General features: G+C 32.8%; 1 protein-coding gene across 1 annotated transcript; it reads right to left on the bottom strand.

Moving 5' to 3' along the window:
- Positions 1-579: 579 nt before the first annotated feature.
- On the bottom strand, positions 580-19,088 carry LOC149736020 (uncharacterized). The gene is made up of 17 exons (XM_089878713.1): positions 18,451-19,088; positions 17,274-17,334; positions 16,378-16,556; positions 15,858-15,947; positions 14,963-15,083; positions 13,938-13,976; positions 12,996-13,183; positions 12,342-12,486; positions 11,180-11,364; positions 7,953-8,015; positions 7,524-7,665; positions 6,731-6,820; positions 5,458-5,620; positions 3,821-4,030; positions 3,185-3,342; positions 2,449-2,610; positions 580-1,894 (listed from the first exon to the last, which is right to left on the bottom strand). The coding sequence occupies exons 1-17, from the start codon at positions 18,634-18,636 to the stop codon at positions 1,494-1,496; spliced, it is 2,583 nt and encodes an 860-aa protein (XP_089734839.1). The 5' UTR covers positions 18,637-19,088; the 3' UTR covers positions 580-1,493.
- Positions 19,089-20,448: the final 1,360 nt, after the last annotated feature.

The raw sequence follows: 20,448 nt of genomic DNA, 5'->3' as shown, positions 1-20,448 counted from the left end.
GTGAATATATATATAGTACTGTGAAGTAGGACGGTAATCGTTAGTACATAAAATCCCATATTTCCTAACCGTGTTATTAACAATCAGTAATTTTCTTTTCGAGTCGCGTGATTGCTTTTCATTTAAAATAACTAGTAATTTTATAAGCTCCGATCCTGAAAATCCAGCCACGGTTATAATAAAACAATGCTAGGGAAGCCCAAACCAAAACCTTTATGGACGTTGCGGCTTTTAATTGCGACTGTGAGGCTCGAACTTGTAATCCTATAGTTGCAAGGCAAGCATTCGACCGTTGTACCCCAGACACATTTGGCTGTGTTTTATTTGACCGGGGTAAGGCCCTACAGCATGGCACGCAATACGGTTTAGGCCAGAGTTAGCTCATTTTACTCCTGGCACCCAGGGTGCTACAACCTATTAGTGACCACTTGGTTGGAGCAATGACCGTTAAGCGTCCTACCAAACGACACATACGCATATCAGTGTCTATAGCAGTGTTACCTGCCTAACTTTTTATTTTTTTCACTGGCAACACTTTAGTAGTTGCCTTCTTCTTATTACAACTGTAAACACTGCAGCACCATTATGACATCACCATGTATTATGCGCAAAATAACAATGGGGAAAATGGAACTCTTTATTACGTCACAAACTTAGAATATTACGTCATAGTTGACACGTCATCAAATTATTTGTTGTACCGCACGGAAACAGAAATTTAAGAAAAAGAAAAGAATAAAATGAAAGAACGGCGATTATTTGACAATAGAACAATAGTAACAATGAACTAATAATCGAGCTGGAACCGAAAAATTAGCAGAATTTTTAAAAGAAAGAATTTTCTCGAAAATAAATAATTGGGCATGAACTTGAGTTAATGGGAACGAAATGCAGTGAAAAAATATCAGTAAATTATGTATTTTGCATCTTTAATCTCAATTGCACTTTACAAGTTGTCTTATTTTGAACAATAACTACGTACATTTGTTCTCTGAAACCTAAAACTAATATTTTAAACTTTGTTAAAAGTTTAGGAATAATAATGCAGGTTATTTTACTACGTAACTCAAATATTTTAAATATTAGTTAAAACGAGACGTTATAATATGCATTTTCAAAAGAAAACTACAATTTTTGAAATAATACCAACATTTTGTCCAATTATCTAAATATTAATCTCATTATTTCTAATTTTTCAAAAATATCTCACATTGGTTATGGGGTAAGTTGCCAACTCTAGCCTACATCCCAGGTCCCATGGCGCGCCTCGCTGAAAGATCTCACCCATATAGAATAGAACTGTGTAGGCAATATTCAAATGCACTATTAGTTTTTATAGACGGTATAAAACCCCACAAATCCAATATTCAGTATCTGAACTTGAACTTGAACTTTCAGTTTCAAAGTTATCTACCTGCCACCACTTGAACGAATATGCTGAATTTGTTTCACTTGATACTTATTTTGAACTTCCAATTTTTCGACTATTTTTTTCAAACTTTTATCGATCCGAAACCACTGTCTGTTCTAAACGGCATCTCGCATGCTGATCCCACCGAGTCTCTTAAGTTTATCTCGCAGCTTAAGTCCGGGTCAGATGAAGTTATGTTTTGTTCCAAGGGTTGCTCGGGTACTTCCAAAAAAGTTGTGGGTGCTTGTTGTGAATGGGGGTAACTAGGGAAATACCCCTCACGATGAAAGGGGCACGGTTCTACGTTAGTTAATCCTGCGTTGATTAATCGTATTTCTTCCTCAGGTTTTTCCACTAGTGGGGGTGGTGGAGCAAGATGGATCGAACGATCGGTTTGACCACACGGTGGTGGTAGAGGTTGGGGGGGTATAATGTCAATCATAAGCATCGAGATCTGCTCTTGCTCGTCGGGAGCATCAGACTCTGTGATAAACGACAAGGTAAAATATAAGATATAGGACCAGTTATTAGAAAAGATAATATATGTGGTGTTGCTGTCAGGCATTTGTTTGTAATTAAAGCCCTTTTGCATACGCTTGGCGGGGGCATCAGACTCTATGATGGATAATTGGGTAAAATATGGTTTAACATGGTTAAACCATTGTCTTATCTTTAAGTAATGGGCATAGGTTCAAAACCTTGGGTGGCAGGGTGGACAGGCATTGCTGGGTTTATCTGCACTAAATTAATTAGTAAACATTGAACAACTAGATCTATAAAATTAGGGTCTTTAGCGAGGCACATATAAAACATGGAAAATAAGTCTATTGCCCCAACACACTGGGTTCTATGTCTAACTTGAACCAACTATTTTTTAATCTGCATTTTTCCTGGCCAATTTATAGTGTAAGACCATATTTTTCCCCATACACACAAACATATTCATATATTGCCTAACAAGTTTAAACTTCACAATATCACTTATGACATCACTATATGGCTTATGACATCACTATATGGCTTATGACATGACAAACCTTCCACTTCAGTTGTTTCTTCCATCACAATAGGTTGATTCATGACATCACGGAATCTCAACACAGCTTCACGAAACGCTCGACCTTCTTTCGTTCGAACGTAATCTGCCTTGCTCACATACTCCACCGTGTGACGACCAGAGAAATTCAGCTTGGAGCGTTCTGGTTAGTGGGAAATAAAACATATTAGGTTTATTGATTATTCTATAATACTGACTGCTAGGGGTTAAAAAGGCCCCATTTGACTTGCACAATATAAGGCCTTAACTTTATTTAGAAAGCAGCTGTATTTACTTTATTTATTTAGAAAATTTATTAGAAATTTATTTGGAATCTAACTGTTGTTTTGTCACTATATCATTTTTGTACTAATATTAATTAATCTCTGCTTCTGTAATTGAAGAGAGAAATAAAAGTCAATATTTAAGGAAGAACCTTATCCATATAGAACTGAATATCTTTTTATATAGAATGAGGAAACTAACAAAAGTTATTATTATAAAATAGAAACCTGTCAATATAGAACAGAATAGTTTTTCATAAAGTTTAATGTATTTAATTCAGCTACCATAAAAGAGACAAATCAATTTTTTTAATTTTATAGGAACGTATCCATATAAAACAGAATAGGCTATTCTTTCATATAGGATTAAAGAAACTATTATTAATACAGGAACGTAACCATATACAACAGAATATGTATTTTTATAAAATTAAATTCACTTTATTTCCTCACCTTGTATGTGGAAATATAGATCTTCGATTTGGTCCATTATTTTATAAACTCTCGTCATATTTTGTAACCATTTGTTTGTTTGCCAACACTCGATGTCAGCATAGGGCAACAGCACCGTGACGTAACGTTTTTTGTCGCGGATTTGGTTTTCCATGTATCTGTGACATAATAATGGGGGTTATGAGGTTGTGAGAAGGTGAAAAAAACAAACAAAAATTTGTGTAAAAAACATTTAATGCACAGACATAAAGTATCCTTTTTGAACACAATATTCAAATATATTTGTAATTGTAGCAAGGATCCAAAATTAATAATCTATTAGGAAATCTAGAAATAGCGAAAATTGGATTTAAAAATATTAAAAAAGAAACTAAATAACTCTAATCAGTGTAATATCTATTATAAATTATAAGAATAAATTCACTTTACAATGAAAATATTAACAAAATCCAAAGACATAAACCAACCTAAAAGCAATAACACAAAGCCTTTAACTTTGGGTAAAGAGCCAACTATGGCATAAACCCTAAAGTATTGCATGAAAAACTTCATGTGTTTTAAACATTGGCTGCAAATAATATGCCTAAAATCTTTGTAAAATACAAAAAATGGTAAAATTCACTGAGAAAAACCCACCTGAAAGCGTTACCAAAATCACCAACCACCCCGACTGATTTGTCTTTATATTCGTCCACGTTATAATGGGGACAAATAAACAACACGAACTCCGCTTGTTCAAACGAGTTTTGCATCCACATGGAGGCGGCAGAGATCAGCTGAGGTTCTTCGTAGACATCAAGTATAATGTTGAGACCGCAAACACTCCGTAGATAAGCAGCAAAATGCCTGTGGGTATTATATGATGTCTGTGTTTACATTGAGAAACAAAGTTATGCGTAAATCGGATCGAAAATTCAATAGGATTAAAAAACGGCAAAATTTTTGAATTGCTACTTTTTTGTAAAATTGTTTTTATTTCCTGCGTGTTTCAAAGAATTTCCTTTTGCTGTTAAACCCCGTATTTATAATAGTAATGGTTATACTCAACGGTATAATTATAGTCATATTATGTTAAAAACACCTAAAACATTGTTCTGTTGTTAGGACAGTTAGGTTAAATGCAACTTCACTTAAATTTGAAAACATGTTTTGTTTTAATTAACATTTTGAAAAGTGATTAAACATCTGTGTTTATAGTTTGGTGAAGCGTCTGCCATCCAAAACCACAGGAATTTGTTTTTCTTTAAAAATCTCACGAATTTAAGTTTCTCCAAAGTAGTTTATGAGTCAAGTTGCGACAATCCAAAGTTGCGTCACGATTAGTTGCCATGATTTACTTTCACCCACAATATAATTCTCACGTTTTGGGCCGCAACAGAGGTTACTAAAGGTCACTTAACCCAAATGTTCTTAAGCTTTTATTATTTCTATTATTTTTATTGGAAATTATTATTTATGGCGACAAGCTATCACGTATAGAACGCACCTGGCAATTGTCGGGCAGTGACTTGTTATTATATGATCTCTATTGTTACCTAACAACACCACAAAGGCCTATTGTTGCATAATAAGATTTGAATTACATTCCTATAATTGCAATATAATTAAAGTTGGGGAAGAAAAATTTAAATATTAATTTATTGGTAAACCACTTTTTAATGAGAAGTTTAAATTTAAACAAAAATGTTAAAACATAAAATAGGGCTACCAGTTATATTTGTATTTTATTCATAAAAGCCACATTTATGAATGTGGATTGCAATGATAAACCATTTTTTTCTGATTTTTAAATAATCAAATGGGCATAAGTGCATGGAAAGTGGGGGGAATTAGACTTGATTGCAAATTTTTGTATATTTGTTTTATTTAAATAAAGTTTTGTTTAAATAAAACTGAATCAAATGGTATATTTTATTTTTTTTCATATGGCTTACAATTTGGAAGTCCCATAAGTGACCATTAGGTTTTTAACAACTTCTGTAAAGTATTGAGCTATTACCCAATGCCAATACGTTATAGTTAAGAAGCAAACCCCGAACCACTTAACAGCAATTGCTCCAAGCAGTGGTCACTAATGGGTTGTTTAAATTGTCAGCATAAAAATAAAAAAATCTTCAAAAAAATAATCACCCAGAAAGTTACCAATGTGGCAACTTCAAAGCGGGCACAAGGTGTTTGAAACAGAACACCATTGTTATAACAACTGTTGTTGCCCCGCCATGCAAGGATAAACAAGTTACATTCATTTATAAATAAGTTACATCTTCACACACCTTATAACTTCTGCATGTTTTTCCTGCAGTTCTGTAGACCTAACATCATTCTGCCAAACCAACAAGACGTTTCTACTTCTCATGAGCATGGAGCCGACAGTTTGTGAGTCTAACCATTTAATCATTGAACCAGGCATGTAACTGCGTGCTATTCCACAATGGCCTGTAAATTAAATCTGGTGTTAAAGTGTTTCTATCATAAATAGGTGAAGTTTTTGTCATAAATGGGCTGTAAATTATAAAACGTACAGCCCATTTAAGGCTTTTTCTGTATGGGTGAAATCTTACAGCCCGGCACACAATGGAACTTGGTATTTGAGCCAGAGTTGGCCCATTACCCCAACATTGTATATGCACATTCTATTCTATATAAGTGAGGTCTTACAGCAAGGCATGCCATGGGACCTGGGATTTAGGCCAGGGTTGGTCCATTACCTCAACATTGAATATGCACATTCTATTCTATATGGGTGAAATCCTATAGCATTGAATGCCATGAAATTTATGCCAGAGATGATGGGTCATAACCCAAGTTTTAAAGAGTTTACGACTTTTCAGTTAATTGGGGTTCTGTATTGTAATATTCCTAAAAAGTTTATATTTGTATGATAAATATATCTAAGAATTTAAAAAGAAATTTTGGATGCATTTTAAAGCTAATAATACCAGCTAATAATGGCTGAGTGTTTTAGTAGTGAGTCAGGTTTTAAAGTTACTCAAGCATAAAATACTAGAATTCTTCATTCAGTGATGTAAACAAACATCATTATTGGGCAACACAGGCGTATGTGATGTAACAATGGATCCAATATTTCAATTTAATTCAATTCTCAGCAAGGGGTTGGGAAGTGAAAATAAAGCATGGAATTTCTTGGTATCCCAGCTCGTAAATATTATATCTGTCACTAATTCGTAACTCAGCCCTTTAAAACGTTGTCTAATGTCTATTTTGTCACAGAATATTTAATTTTAATTGCACAGGTTTTTAAGCCAATCTGTAGGCTCTAAACTTTTCAAACACAGGGAAGGCAGGGATAGCCATTTCTGGGCAATAAATCCAACTTTGTTGTTATAATAATCACCCACAAAGTTACATACATGGTAACTTGTAAGCTGGCATAAGGTGTGAACCTGTGTTATAACAGTTTTCCGGCCACACGAGGATTAAAGCAAGTTATATTCATTCATTCAGTTACATAAAGTTTACCTATGCAGAAAATTCTAGGGTAGACCTCCCCACCCTGCCACCCCAGGTTTGTTGCCTATAACTTACCAGCTTTCCATAAGTAAAGACTTCCAATAGCCAGGATTGCTAAGATTGCTAGAAGTAACGACACTGGCACGCCCACTGTTAGAGCCATAGCTATAAATAATTAATCCGTTATGTGAAGCATGTAACGAGAAACGAACGATTATTTCGATTTTTTTGACATTTAATCGATAAAATCTGTTACCAGCATGATGTATATAACACTGAGGGTAAATTGTTTGTTGTTTATAAAAATAATATTACTTATTGTACAAATATTGTCAAAAACTTATTTAAGCTAAAAATAAATTTTATTTATCAGTTTAAGTAATAAGATCATATTAATTTAAACAACAAAGAGAAGGAATTAGCAGCAAATTGACAGTTGTAAAAACCTGTTAGGAGTAAAAACTACTTAAGAAAAATGTTGAAAAACCTGGATATGAACAAAAACTAATATATTATTGTGGGGGAAGACAGGACACATTTAGCACATAAAATCCAAATATTCTGATCGTGTTTTCAACAATTAAAAACGGTCTATGGGGTCGCGAGGATGCAGTTTAATTCTTTGAATGTTTTTTGATTACTACCAAACAGACAAAAAATAGATTGAAAAGGTGTCCTATCTTCCCCCACCCTACTACATTACAAAACAAACAGTCGTTATTTATATGTATCTATTATAGTCAGTATATCATTTACACGAAATATTTATCTCTTATATAACAATTGGTTGGACTTGATTTTGATCTGTTAGGTTTTCGTAGATTACCAAATTCTCAAAACACAATAATATTCTTATTATGGCACATACTTGTTGTCTGTGTTGTCGCATATGGGTAGGGCACTGTGAATGTTTCATATTCTCCGTACACTGCGTCGGCAAATAACGTGATGTTGCGTGACTTGTCGTGCATGTGACTCGGTAAATCGACATTCTGTCGAATTTCTCGCACCTGAACATAGATATCTTATTAAACATATTAAAATGTGTTACTCTTACAAATTGACAGAAGTATCTATATATATTATATAGGTAATTTAAAAGCATATACATATAAGTGACAAAGGTAACTATAATACGGTGAGTAAGGGGTTAAGACCACATTTATCCCATTTTTCCCGACACGTCCCATTTTGCCCCTACATATATATTATGTCCGGAATATAGACACTTACACCATGCCTGGCAGTTTACATATGTGAGGTTTGTGGGGAATTGTTTTATGATGTAATAACTCACCTGTGCACTATATACACCTGGCTGTAAGTCGTAATATCGAACTTTGAGAAAACCCTCTTCTATCTGTAGATAGAGTTTATGTAAGGGTTTTCCAAATATTTTAATACTGTTTGTATTATAGTAACGTGGGGGAAGATGGGACACCTTTAGCACATAACATTTAAATATCCTGATCGTGTTTTAAACAATTAACAACGGCCCTTGGGAGTCGTAAAGACACGGTTTTATAATTCTATAAATGTTCTTTGTTTACTATCGAAAAGGAGGAAAAAGTAGAATAAAAAATGTCCAATCTTTCCCAATGTCCCATCTTCCCCGACGTCCCATCTTCCCCACCCTGCTATATATATTGAAAAACATTCTCCAATACAACCATTACACCCCATATACATATCACAAAGTTGTCTTTATTTTCCAATGTTTTAGATTAAAAACTAAAACCTCTTTAGTTAAGGTTCTGTTTCTATTTAAACCGACCAGAAAGTCTGTGCATATGCATATACACCTAGAATACAGCCTAATATAAGGACGCTGCAATATGCATTTTGCTGAATGATTGCAACATTAATTAATTAACATAATGCAAATTAATTACTCTATCATCTGTGTATTTATCAATATAATGCAAACTAATTACTCTATCATCTGTGTATTTATCAATATAATGCAAACTAATTCATGCTTTGTGTATATATGAGATAATATAGATTGCAAAATATTGGGCAATTTTTGATATATAGGAATTAAAACATTACTTTAGAAGTCGTTTTAAACGACTTAGTTTTAATTTAATTGACTGCATGTGAGCCTTGTGTTTTATATTTATTATTTAGCCCATTAGTTTCAAAAAAGTTTGAAGATTTCTTAGTCGGATGTTCTATGTCTAACCCCCCTTAATATACCTATGCTAATAATCAACAAAGTATTGACTTGATTTGAATCACATTAGAAGTTTAAATTATGCAAAACATTTGTGTTGTGACATCATAATTGTTATTATGAGTAAATGCATTACAATTATCAACACGTTATATAAAATGACATCTCATGAGTAATTTAAAATTAACGCACGTATGAACAGGAAGTATATTTTGGTCTTGTTGCTTTAAAGAACTTTAATTTAAATTCTGTGTTTGTTTAATGTTTGATACAACTCATTATAATGACTATGATTGTTTTCCCCGAATTGTTTTCTTGTTGTTTTGTCATCATTTTTATTGTTTTGTCATAATCTGTAAATTTTCAAAAAAGTTGTTGAATTTTTTTTTAAAGACCAATGACAGTAGTAGTTGTAGAAATATAAGTTAGGTTTTGGATATTTATGTTTGTATAAAACTAGCATTTGGTATTTTGGTTGATTGTAATGATTTTTTTTATTAGTTTAAACTTTTAATGTGTTGTTACAATTATTTTAGACAAACAGGTAATTATTTATCCATATCATAACTTTTCTATTCCCTTTTCTATTTTCAGTCTAAAATTACATATTCTAATTATATTAGCATTATATTGGATACTAAAATCCCTTGTAGTGATATAATGCTTTTGAGTGTATTGTACACAGAGAGACATTTGTTTAAAACATCTGGTAAGCAGCCATCCTTAAGTAAAGGAAGTAGTAACAAGATCTTGATTAAATTACCAGCTTAAAGACGCTGTTTCATAAATTATACGGGTTATATAAGATGTTGGTAAATGAAACTGTGTAGCCAGTTGGTTAAGTAAATAGTTAAGTATTGTCAAGTTAAATACTTGCATCGTGATCCCTATTTTAGGGCACTTTTTGTTGCAGTTCTATTATAAAGTGATTTAACTTCTACTTTGGTACCTTTTTACATTATTTCTTTTGGTAAAACTTTTTCTAGTTAAATTTTTTTGCTATGTTTATCAACAACCAACAAAATAATTAGATATAATAAAAACATTTTTATCTTTTTTGATTGGTATTGTTTGCGGCAGTATTTCTTGGGATCAAACACAATTTCTGGTTAAATTACTTCTTCAATTGAAATTTGAACTATGTTTAATAAACAAAAACTGTCATGTGTACGAACCCCCTGCAGAAACTTCTGCAAACTTTGATGAACCCATTGTTGTCTGTTGGAAAACGCGGGAAATATTCGCGCCAAAACTACTTCTCAGAAAAGTTTTATTCTTTAAAGATTTCCGTTCCTTTATTTTATTGAAGAGATAATATGAGGGGATGGAAGACTAAACAGTGATTGAAAATTATTCAATTTTGGATTGAAATGCTTATGTAATATTCTTATCTTTATACAAAGTTGATTCTAATTAAAAATAAAAAGATTATTTCTTTAGTAATTTGAGCCACATTTGTCCATTACTTTAATTTTCAAACAATTTTATATCAAATTTTTCTCTTTTTTTTGATTGTTTACGTAATCTTTATGTTGATTTAAATTGAGAAAAAGCTAAATTACATTAATTAAGTAATTAAACCATTTGTTTATTACTAATTTATATAATTTCTCGAAAATTCCTTTTTTTATATAAAAAAGTTTGTAACAACACACAAGTTTAGCAGCTTTGGGGCAAAGTTGGTATTAAATAATTGTGTTTTTCTATCTTTCTTAGTGAAAATAGAGTTCTGTTTTATGCTAGTGATTCCATGCAATTAAACTTAAGATTTAGCCAGAGTTGGCCCATTTTCCCAACATTGTATATTCATGTTCTATTCTATACAATGAGGCATGCTTTGGGAGTTGTTTAAGAGTCGGCCCATTACCCAGAAATTTAAGTTTCAAATACCAAAAACTATCATGCCGAATGTCGTGATTAAAATCGTTGTTCAATTTCACTATTTATACATAAACGTGTCACTTACACAATGTGCAAACTCTAAATTACATGTTCATGGCAAATATTTTAATGTAAGACTTCACTCATTAAGAATAAAATGATTTATATTTGGAGTAATGGGCCAAATATGACCTAAGTAACAGCTCCCCTGGCATGCCTTACTGTAGAATGTGTATATTTATACAGTGTAAGCAATGGGCCAACTCTGGCGCAAATAACAGTTCCATAGCCCATATAGTTTAGAAAGTACTGCATACATATACAATGTTGGGGCCTAAAGACTACCTCACCCATATATAACAGGAAATACAACAATGTTAGGGTAACAGGCTAATTCTGGCCTAAATACCATGCGTGCCTGAATACCTTCGCAACCCCGCCCATATAAGTTACAAGCACATACTTACATTCGTGGCCGAAACATTCTTCTCTTCAAGTGTGGAGTAAATTGTAATACTACTGTATTGTGGGTCATGCTTGTTCAAGCGCACCATGTAATGGAGAATATGATAGGAAGAATTTGCTGGCTCGAACTTAACGTCCACTATCCTAGTATTAGGAGTCTCTATGGTTGGCTTAGGTGGCTCCCATGCTGCAAAAAAAGATATTCAAGAAAATGAAATTTAAATTATAATCTTTGGGGAACATTTTTATTTTTGTTAAGTTTTTATAAATGCTCTCATGTTGTAATTAAAGGGAGAAATTTAGAAGTGGTTTGCTGGTTTTATATTTGGTCAAAAAGACAGAAACATGAGTGAAATACTTTATATGGCATTAATATAGAATATCAAATCAAGTTTTGCATTAGTTCAGAAATGCTTCCAATTTGAATGTATATAAGATCAAATAAGTTTATTTTTGGTTGCAATTTCAAATTTAAATATTCAGCGGCAGTTGTGGGATTAAACATTCAAGTATTCAATACAAACCATTGGGCCATTGTCTTCAAGTATTTTAAATGCTTGCTGAATATCTTATTGCATGATGGCATTTAAATATTTAAAACTGTAGTTGTATGGGGAATATACATATCCTAATTAATCAATGCAGATGAAGTATAAGTTATGCAAAAGTAAAGTAAATGAATATACAAATTGAATTTAATGAGTGTTTATGAATATGGTATAACATTAAAGTAATATTAAGATAGAAATAGAATGATGTTTGTCAACCTTTTATGGTTGGGGCCACTCAACACCCATGGCCCCCTGTTTACTATATTAATAAAAAACATTTTTTCTAATGTTTCCCAATAAAATGTGCAAATCAAAAAATAAAAATTTTTTCGAAAATTGCATGAAAAAGTTTAGGCTTTTATAAACCTTTTGTTTAGCAGCTACTACTTGACATTTAATAGTTTAGACTTTACAATTGTACAAAACTTAGAGTTTAGTGGTTTACCGTTAATTTTTCTCAACTGAAAACACATGCATCGTTGTACAAATATGCGCATTTTAACAGGCACATATTTTCCCACATTACAACGAAAACTCTAGCAACCCCCCTTTACTACCAAATATCAGTAAAATTGTGACATAGATTTACAATTGTACAAAACATAAAGTTTACCTTTAATTTCAAAATCCCTGTACATAGAGAACATGTCTGTTTCCTCAAAATCTCCCTGGAAAAAGCTGCTGTATAAACCCACATAGCCACGACCACTTGCAGAGTTATATACGGGAGCAAATGTATGTTCCAACACCTCCTCACTCTGCGGGTGTTAAGGTACATTATAAAGGTTTAACACCTCGTGCCAGCTTAAGAGTTACCACGTATGTTACTTTGTGAGTGATCATTTTTTGGGTGATTTTTTCATTTTTTATGTATGGGTAATAATTTAGACAACCCATTAGTGACCACTGGGTTGGAGCAATTTCCTTGCTCAAGGACACATACACTGTAATAAGTGGTATTTATGGTTTATTATAAGCAATTTTCTTGCATTGGATTTATTGTATAAGGTGGATATACCTTGTTTTTTTCTGGTTAGTTTCAATGCAAATGTAGCAGCCTATATGTATAATCATACAACCCATTTAGTGACCACCTGGTTGGAGTGTCCGCCAAGTGTTTTGCCCAAGGACACATACACCCATGCGAGCATTGAAAATATATATACACTATTTGTATAAGATGAGCCGAAAAGATTATTTATTTTACACCTGCCTGGTAGCGAAAGTAACATAATACACATTATTAGTATACTGTCTTCATACTTACACTGTAGATATATTCTTTGTTGCTGCGTAAGAAAGTAGAAGGAAAGCTATGACTTAAACCCATCCAATATGCAAGTTCTGCTTGATAGTAACGAAACTTGTAGCAGCTTGCCAACTGTGGGATTGACATTGTAACGCTGTATCCTTTAACAGTCATGGTGGGGGGTTGTAATGAATCCAAGGTGTTGCCTGTGTTTAGAGGTTGTTGATTGAATTATGTTTCGGTGTAGAAAAATGATAGATGCCAGACACTATGGTTATATGACTTGAATTACACAGATATTTTTTATTGCAGAAAAATGATTGGCAACTTAATTATTTTTTGGTATGGGAGCAAACACAGGACACTGTGTTATGACTTTACAAATCTTGCTTGAGGGGTTGAGGGGTTCAGTGAGAAAATATAAAGGTTCATCCTAATTGTTGGTGCTAAGCATATTACTTATGTAGGAAAGCATTACAAAACTTGTCTGTTTACCAGCAACGAACTATATATATATATTCTATTTATCGGAATAATTTTAAATTTGAACCAGATGTTTGTTAGAAACAGTTTTAAAAATTCTCTTAAAAATCAGTAAAAAGTGGTGTTATACACTGTGTATAATATATATATACATTATATTTAAACTGATTATTGCAAAGGCTGTGGTTAGTTTAGAATTTAGGAAGTCATTTTTTTCGACACTGCTTTTGTGGAAAAAAATTCACACGAGATAATATCCTAATAAGTTAATATGGCAGACATAATGTTGGTGTTAATAATCAATGGTTATTTTTTGCCAAAAGGAAAGTTTCAAAACTTTTAAGCCTGCTAGCTACAGCAGTAGGGTAAATGGCAGTATGTGCTTGATGGTTTTTAAAATCAAACTAACAAGCGAGACGCTTTAATAATTAATGGAGATAATATAAAGTAGTTAAAATAGATATAAACGTATCTCACCACATCTGCAGTTAGTTTGTCCGTTTAGTTCCAAACATTCTGAAGATTGAGTTTATAAGGAAATAATTAAAAACTTTAAAAAAAAATTTCGCACTAAACAGAAAAAAATGATAGAAATAGAACCATTATATGTAAAAATGTCTAAAAACAGTGTGTTTTATAAATGTTCTGTGTATAAATAGAACATTTTTGAATATTATGTCAATTTTAATTTTTAACCATAATATGGATTAAGATTAAGTTGTTTTGCATGGAAATTTATTTTGGCCATAATTATTACATCAAAACGAAAATTTCTAAATTCACATTAAATCCAAATTTTACAAAATTAAAAAAACACTTTGGGTTTCTGTCAGGTTATCCTACACCGTGATATGTAAACATAAGGTGTTTCTTAGTCGTTACGTGCTGGCACGGGATTCAAAATCATGACGCTATTTCTGCCCTTAGGCAAATGCAATAATTTATTCGTCAGTTAAATAAATGGTAAAATTTTGGGTTTAATTTTTTACTTTTAAAAAGTAAGTAATTTAAGTGATGAAATGTTTTTGACCGTTTTAAACAGTAACAATTATATCTGACCCTAGTAAAAGAAAACATGTTAATTTGAAATTAAAAAATTGAGTTCAAAATCTATATTTTAAAAGTAGTTTCGCAAATTTGGATTTTAGATGAATATTTTTTCAGAATGAAAGCATACAGAGTAATTTTGAAAGTAATTTAGTCAAAACTTATTTGGTATTCATTTAAAAAATCGTTTTATAGGAGAACTACGTTACATTTTGGAGATTTTCAACATATATCATTATATAACAAATCCCCATTATAAAGCTAACCAGTGGCGCAGGCGGAAAATAAATTAGGGGGGGGGGGGGTTTAATCAAAAAAAGTTCAAAAATTTTTAATTAATTTTTTGGTTTAAAATGGGGGGGTCGCGATACCCTAAACCCCCTGGCTGCACCACTTAAGCTAACTATACACAAATACAATACATCACTTTAGATACTATGTTGTAATAGTCTTACTTTTTGAAGTGAATCTTCCAGAAGCATAATTACTGTTTGGTGTTATCGGCAAACTACGAATCTCAACCGTGTATTCTGTATCCGGTATTAAGGGAAGATGGGACAATACACTAAAGCGTATCTGTAAATATTTAAATTCATAAAAACAAGCTAGGATAGGGGTTCTTGACCTTTTAACAAATGCCATCAAAAGCTACAAATACCTTTATATATATGTTAATATTCTGACGGAAAATTAGAATGAATAAATGAATGTAACTTGTTTTATCCATGCAGGGCCCCAAAATGACAGCCGTTATAAATTATAATACAGAGTGTTTTATTTGGTTTTATAATACAGTAGAGCAGAGGTGTAGCGTTATGGTTGCCTGAGGTGAAATTTAACACCAACTTTTAAAACAGGGTTGACATAAATATTTTTAAACTTATTTTTTAAACCAGGGGTGACAAAATAGCACAGAACGTGATTTATTAAGTCAAAGTCACTGCAAAGCTTACTTTGTGGTTTGAATTAATGAATAAACACTGTTTATTAAGATTCAATATTTTGTTTACTTTGTTTTTAACCTATCCCCTACTCATTCAGAATAAATGGTCAATAAAAAGATGTTGTTTTCGCAGACAAGTCTGGCTTTGGTACGCTTCTGTTTACACAAATGTAAAAGCCATAAAACTTGACTGCAGACACAGAAGCGTCTGCGAAACACCGCATTTTATCAAAAAATTTTACTACTTTTATATTTCAAACTGTTCGGCAAAGTTCAAATAACAACTAAAATATTAAAATAAACCTGCCAGTCGAAAATTTTTACATAGTCTTAGTAGCTGTAATTTGTTATTATTTTAACAATATAATGAAACCTCAAAATCAATTGAAACTCAGTTAACCGTGTACCTGTGCGTCCTCTCTTTGTAATGGTCTTGTTAGTGTTAAGTTATGGCAGTCCTGTTCATAGTGTACGGATGTTATTGCTTGTATGATAACCTGAAGTAAAGATTGTTGTAACATATGTAACAAATTTTCTGTAAAGTCTATGTCCTATGGTAGTAAATGGTATGGTATCATAAAAGCCAGGGCAAATACTACTGACTTACTGTTTGTATAAGACACAAGGTACCAAGACTTTTAACATAAATTGTTTTGATGTAATATCTTGGAATTTTGCTTGGTATATTAAATATTTTTGTTTGGTAGAAAAAGAGAGAGTATAATTCAAATTTGTTTCTGTGGATAAAATAATTATTGCAGTTAGTTGGTGTGTTTTTGCTATTCTCAGTTTCACAATATAGGTCCTATAACACCAATTCTAATATATAGGGTGGGGTCCTACAGTGTGACACACCATGGGACCTGAGATGTAGGCCAGTCTTGCCCCATTACAAAATAAAACAGTTACAATACATGTACAAAATACCTGGAATCCATTTGCATCCCTTAACCCATACGGGCATGGCAGCCACGATACTACTGCGTACCCAAGCGTTTTCTGTTGGACTGGGTCAAAAACTCCAATTTCTGATGTATTCACACTTATTGGTGCACAAACAGGGTTGGAATTAGAGTCTACAACACTGGCTTGAATTCTACATTGACCTGGGTATGTGTGAAAATAAATATACATTGAAACAGCCTTGTTATTAAGCTGTCTGGCAGCGTAAATTAATATAATTTGTGCAAGTAATTCTAGGCTTCAGCACAAATGTAATGCTACAGGTCATTCATTAGTATAAGGTTTTAAAAAGATAACACTATTGTTGCTCATGGATATGTTGTATTTAAGTGCATTGAGCTAAGATCAATATGTTTCAGTTGTTTGATTGCATTTTTCTCATTGTTTTTTTTTAATTGTATTTTCTAATTGTAAGTTATATTTTTCTGTTTGGCAATTGACTAGTGTTTGCTTTTACAGACATAACATTACTGTTGCTTAACTTAAGGTCGAACTATTTCCGTTAACTTATTAAGCTCGAACTATTTCCGTTCTTTAATTTCTCCTTAAATATAGACACAGTTGCTTTCCTTTTCCTAACACACTATTGTAATTGAGTCGTTATTACCACAACTATGATCAATGTTATACAATACCACACACTTGGATTTATATTAGGGTGGGGGAAGATGGGACACTTTTTATTCCATTTTCTCGTCCCATTTGGTAGTAAACAAAAAAACAATTAAAGAATTATAAAACCGTATTCTCATGGCTCCAATAAATCGTTGGTAATTGTTTAAAACACGATCAGGATGTATGGATATTATGTGCTAAAGGTGTCCCATCTTGCCCCCCAGTTATATATTAAACATACAGACCTGGAACTACAGGCCATGTTCCTGTACATTCTTTCATGCATGAGTGGTAAGGGGGAAACATCTATAAAAACAACATAAAATAACAATTAATAGAAAATGTCATTCGGCCGGAAAACCTACTACATTAATCTAAGCAGTCTCACATTTTTGTGCTGTATCTCAGGGGAACCATCTGTTGGGGAAACCCCATGGTGTTCCCCTGAGTAGAAGGCTGCCAGATGATATTTTTCATGTTTGTTGAAAGTAAATATTGATCATTTACATACAGCTAGTGAGCTACTATACAAAGCTGTTGCTTGTTCAAATAGAAGTGCATGAGTAGCATGGCAGATAACTAGGCTTCAGTTACTTCATTAAAATGCAATGTATTAATATTTATTGACCACTAAATAACTCTAAAAAATACCAAAGTAATCACATACTTATAAACTAGGTAAAGAAAGGCTTTTAATAAAGCGAGTACCAGATGTAGCGCAACTATATATAGCCTACTGCATTAAAATACCATTTGTAGTTTTGAAATTCAGCCACAGTTTTACATTAGGCTACTTGTAAAAAGTTATTTATGGTCATTTAAACCTGGTTAGTAATATTTATTAGCTTAAGAGAATAAGTTTGCGAAGGTGCTTGCAAACACTAACCAACAAAGTCAATTGTACTACCCCTTAATTAGCACCCATGGCCAAACCCTAATAATAGACTGTGAATTGGAACACAGTAATCTACCCAACTAAATAGGTTAGTTACTATAACTACCAGGCATGAAAATTTAAATATCATAATAAGCCAGGAATGGATAGTGTACCACTATAATATTAGCAACTCAATTGCTAGTATAGGTGTAGCAGCAATAAAAGGGTTTAATTTTTTTAATCAGGCTTTCCAAACTTGGGGTAACAAACTTCAGGGGTCACCGAGAGTAATACTAATTTTACACAAACTACTTCTTATTTTAAACTATTAACCCGAAAGGGTTCGTGGAAAATTTTAGAAAATTAATCAAGGTGCACAAGCAAAAAGTTTGAAAAGCCGTGTTTTAAATTACTAGCTCTTGTTGAAAAGTTCCTATACCTAAATTGTGAGTATAAAACACTAAAAGAGTTCATTTTCGTTTAGGAAGTATCTAAAGTTGTCACCATTGGATAAGAAATTCTTAAACTATAAAGTATGTTTTTACCTTTAGTCGAGTGCCCTTTAGCCTGAGAGCACAAATACGAGGGCAATCTTGTAAAGTGATACCATTACTTGTTTGTGGGGTCATTGTGGCTTCTGTTGGGTGGAATGTCGTTGTATTTGTGGTCATTACTGATGCTGCAAACCTCAGTAAAATTGACAACGTAACACAAAAGTAGAATTTCCCCATTTTATAAGTAAAGAAACTGTTAGCCTGAACTGTGAAATAAAAATAGTAATCTCAAAACTTTTATTTTGGTTATGGCTATTTTACGCGTCGCAATAGGGCCTCGTCCATATAGAATTCAACATATTATAAAATAGTGCATATGCGGTACGAATACGAAGTCAAAACATTGTTTTAAGTGCTCAGAAAACACGTGACGAAAAAAAGGTAATAATTAATCAGTAGTTTGCTGAAGCGAAGGCTGCGTTAACTTATGGCAAACTTAATCAACATCGTATATCAGCAACGTATGCTTAATTGCTATAATAATATGCTCCGAAAATTTTGCAAGACGATAATAGTCCTATTAAATTTACTGGAGTTTTAACAACGTCGTCAACTCGTTGCAATAAAGCTACGGCAGACTTCGCTTATCTCTGGGTTGCTTTATATTTGTTTACATGTTAAGCCTACCTTTTTTTTGTTTTATTTTCTCTCGAAAAACTTTTTTTAAACTTCTCTCGAAATATCCACGCGCCAAGTAAAATGTCCGACTTAAGAAAAACTTACTTTTAAAAGTTAAGTTAAACTTTAAACCAATATTTAATTTTAGTTAACTCGTCACTAACATAAAAAACTAAACTTTATCGCTTTAAAAACTTTTAATTACATGTTAAAATACGCCAATAGCAGTTAAAATCGTGAGGATACGCAATTACGCTGCAAGCACAATACACTGTGGCGTGCTAGCCTGCCAGAACGAATTTGCAATCGTTTCCGTTCCTAAATTATCGTCTTACACTCAGTAACGTTGCACAAGGCGCCGAGTTGTTAAAATCCGAAACAACATAACGTGTCCTTTAGACGCTTTTTAAACCGTTTTATTTGTAACCTAAAATTAAAAATTTATTTTGCGGTGTCGATTGACGTAATGAAACTAACGGAATGTGCTTGGTTTATTCAGCGGTGCATTTAGCATAGACGGAAATAGCTTAATTATCAGGAAATTTCGACTGTCTGTCATGTTTACGTTAGAGGTTGAATTTGCATAGACGATCGTTGTCCAAATGCGTCACAAGTTTATTTCTGACGTCACAATACCTCGGAGCCTCTGGCATTTAATGTTATTTTTATGTCAAAACCAGATAGAAACGTGAGATAATTTGAAACATTAGGTTTTGTTTACATTGCAAACAAACTAAATACCTTTAGAATACACAAAAGGAGCGTTATGTCTTGAATTTTACAGTTTCGTGGCGGAATTTATTTTTTAGCGGATTTTTGTCACATATTTTAGTCATGTACCAGACGCACGATTGTCAAAAATGTTACCCAGCGACTGAGTGTGATGTGATTAATATACTGTATATAACTTCTATAATGTCCCCATTTTATGACTTGATAATGAGCACGAAGTGTATGAATACGCCATATGTGTCAGGTGTATAAAAACACCCGCATGTAACAAAACGATTTAGCGAGCATGAGACATAAACTCATATTTTTCTGATCTGTAGCAGCTTCAAGTGTCAGTATAATTAGATTTTAAAAACCCGCGAGAGGGTGCCCAAGCGTTAATGCTGAAAATGTAGCAAACATCATTTTTTTCGTTCGTTTTAATGCAAATATGGCAGCCCATATGATACGACTGTATTCATTTTATATAGTAGTGTGGGGGGAGATGGGACACCTTTTTATTCTATTTTCTCGTCGCATTTGGTAGTAAATAAAGAACATTCCCATAGACCGTTGTTAATTGTTCAAGACACGATCAGGATATTTAAATAATATGTGCTAAAGGTGTCCCATCTAACCCCACCCTACTCCCCCCACACT

The sequence above is a fragment of the Ciona robusta genome, chromosome 5 (genome assembly GCF_009617815.1).
Source record: "Ciona robusta chromosome 5, ASM961781v2".
Lineage (NCBI taxonomy): Eukaryota > Metazoa > Chordata > Ascidiacea > Phlebobranchia > Cionidae > Ciona > Ciona robusta.
Note: the sequence above shows the minus strand (reverse complement) of the source record. Positions and strands in the feature narration are given on the sequence as shown.

Bases quoted from the DNA above. Each gene is read 5' to 3' on its own strand.
- LOC149736020 (XM_089878713.1), bottom strand. From the start codon at position 18,636: ATGGGGAAATTCTACTTTTGTGTTACGTTGTCAATTTTACTGAGGTTT. The intron at 11,365-12,341 runs GTAAACTTTATG...CTTTTTTTGCAG, and splicing joins CAGGGATTTTGAAATTAAAG to CATGGGAGCCACCTAAGCCA. The intron at 8,016-11,179 runs GTAAGTATGTGC...CTCTATCTACAG, and splicing joins AGAATGTTTCGGCCACGAAT to ATAGAAGAGGGTTTTCTCAA.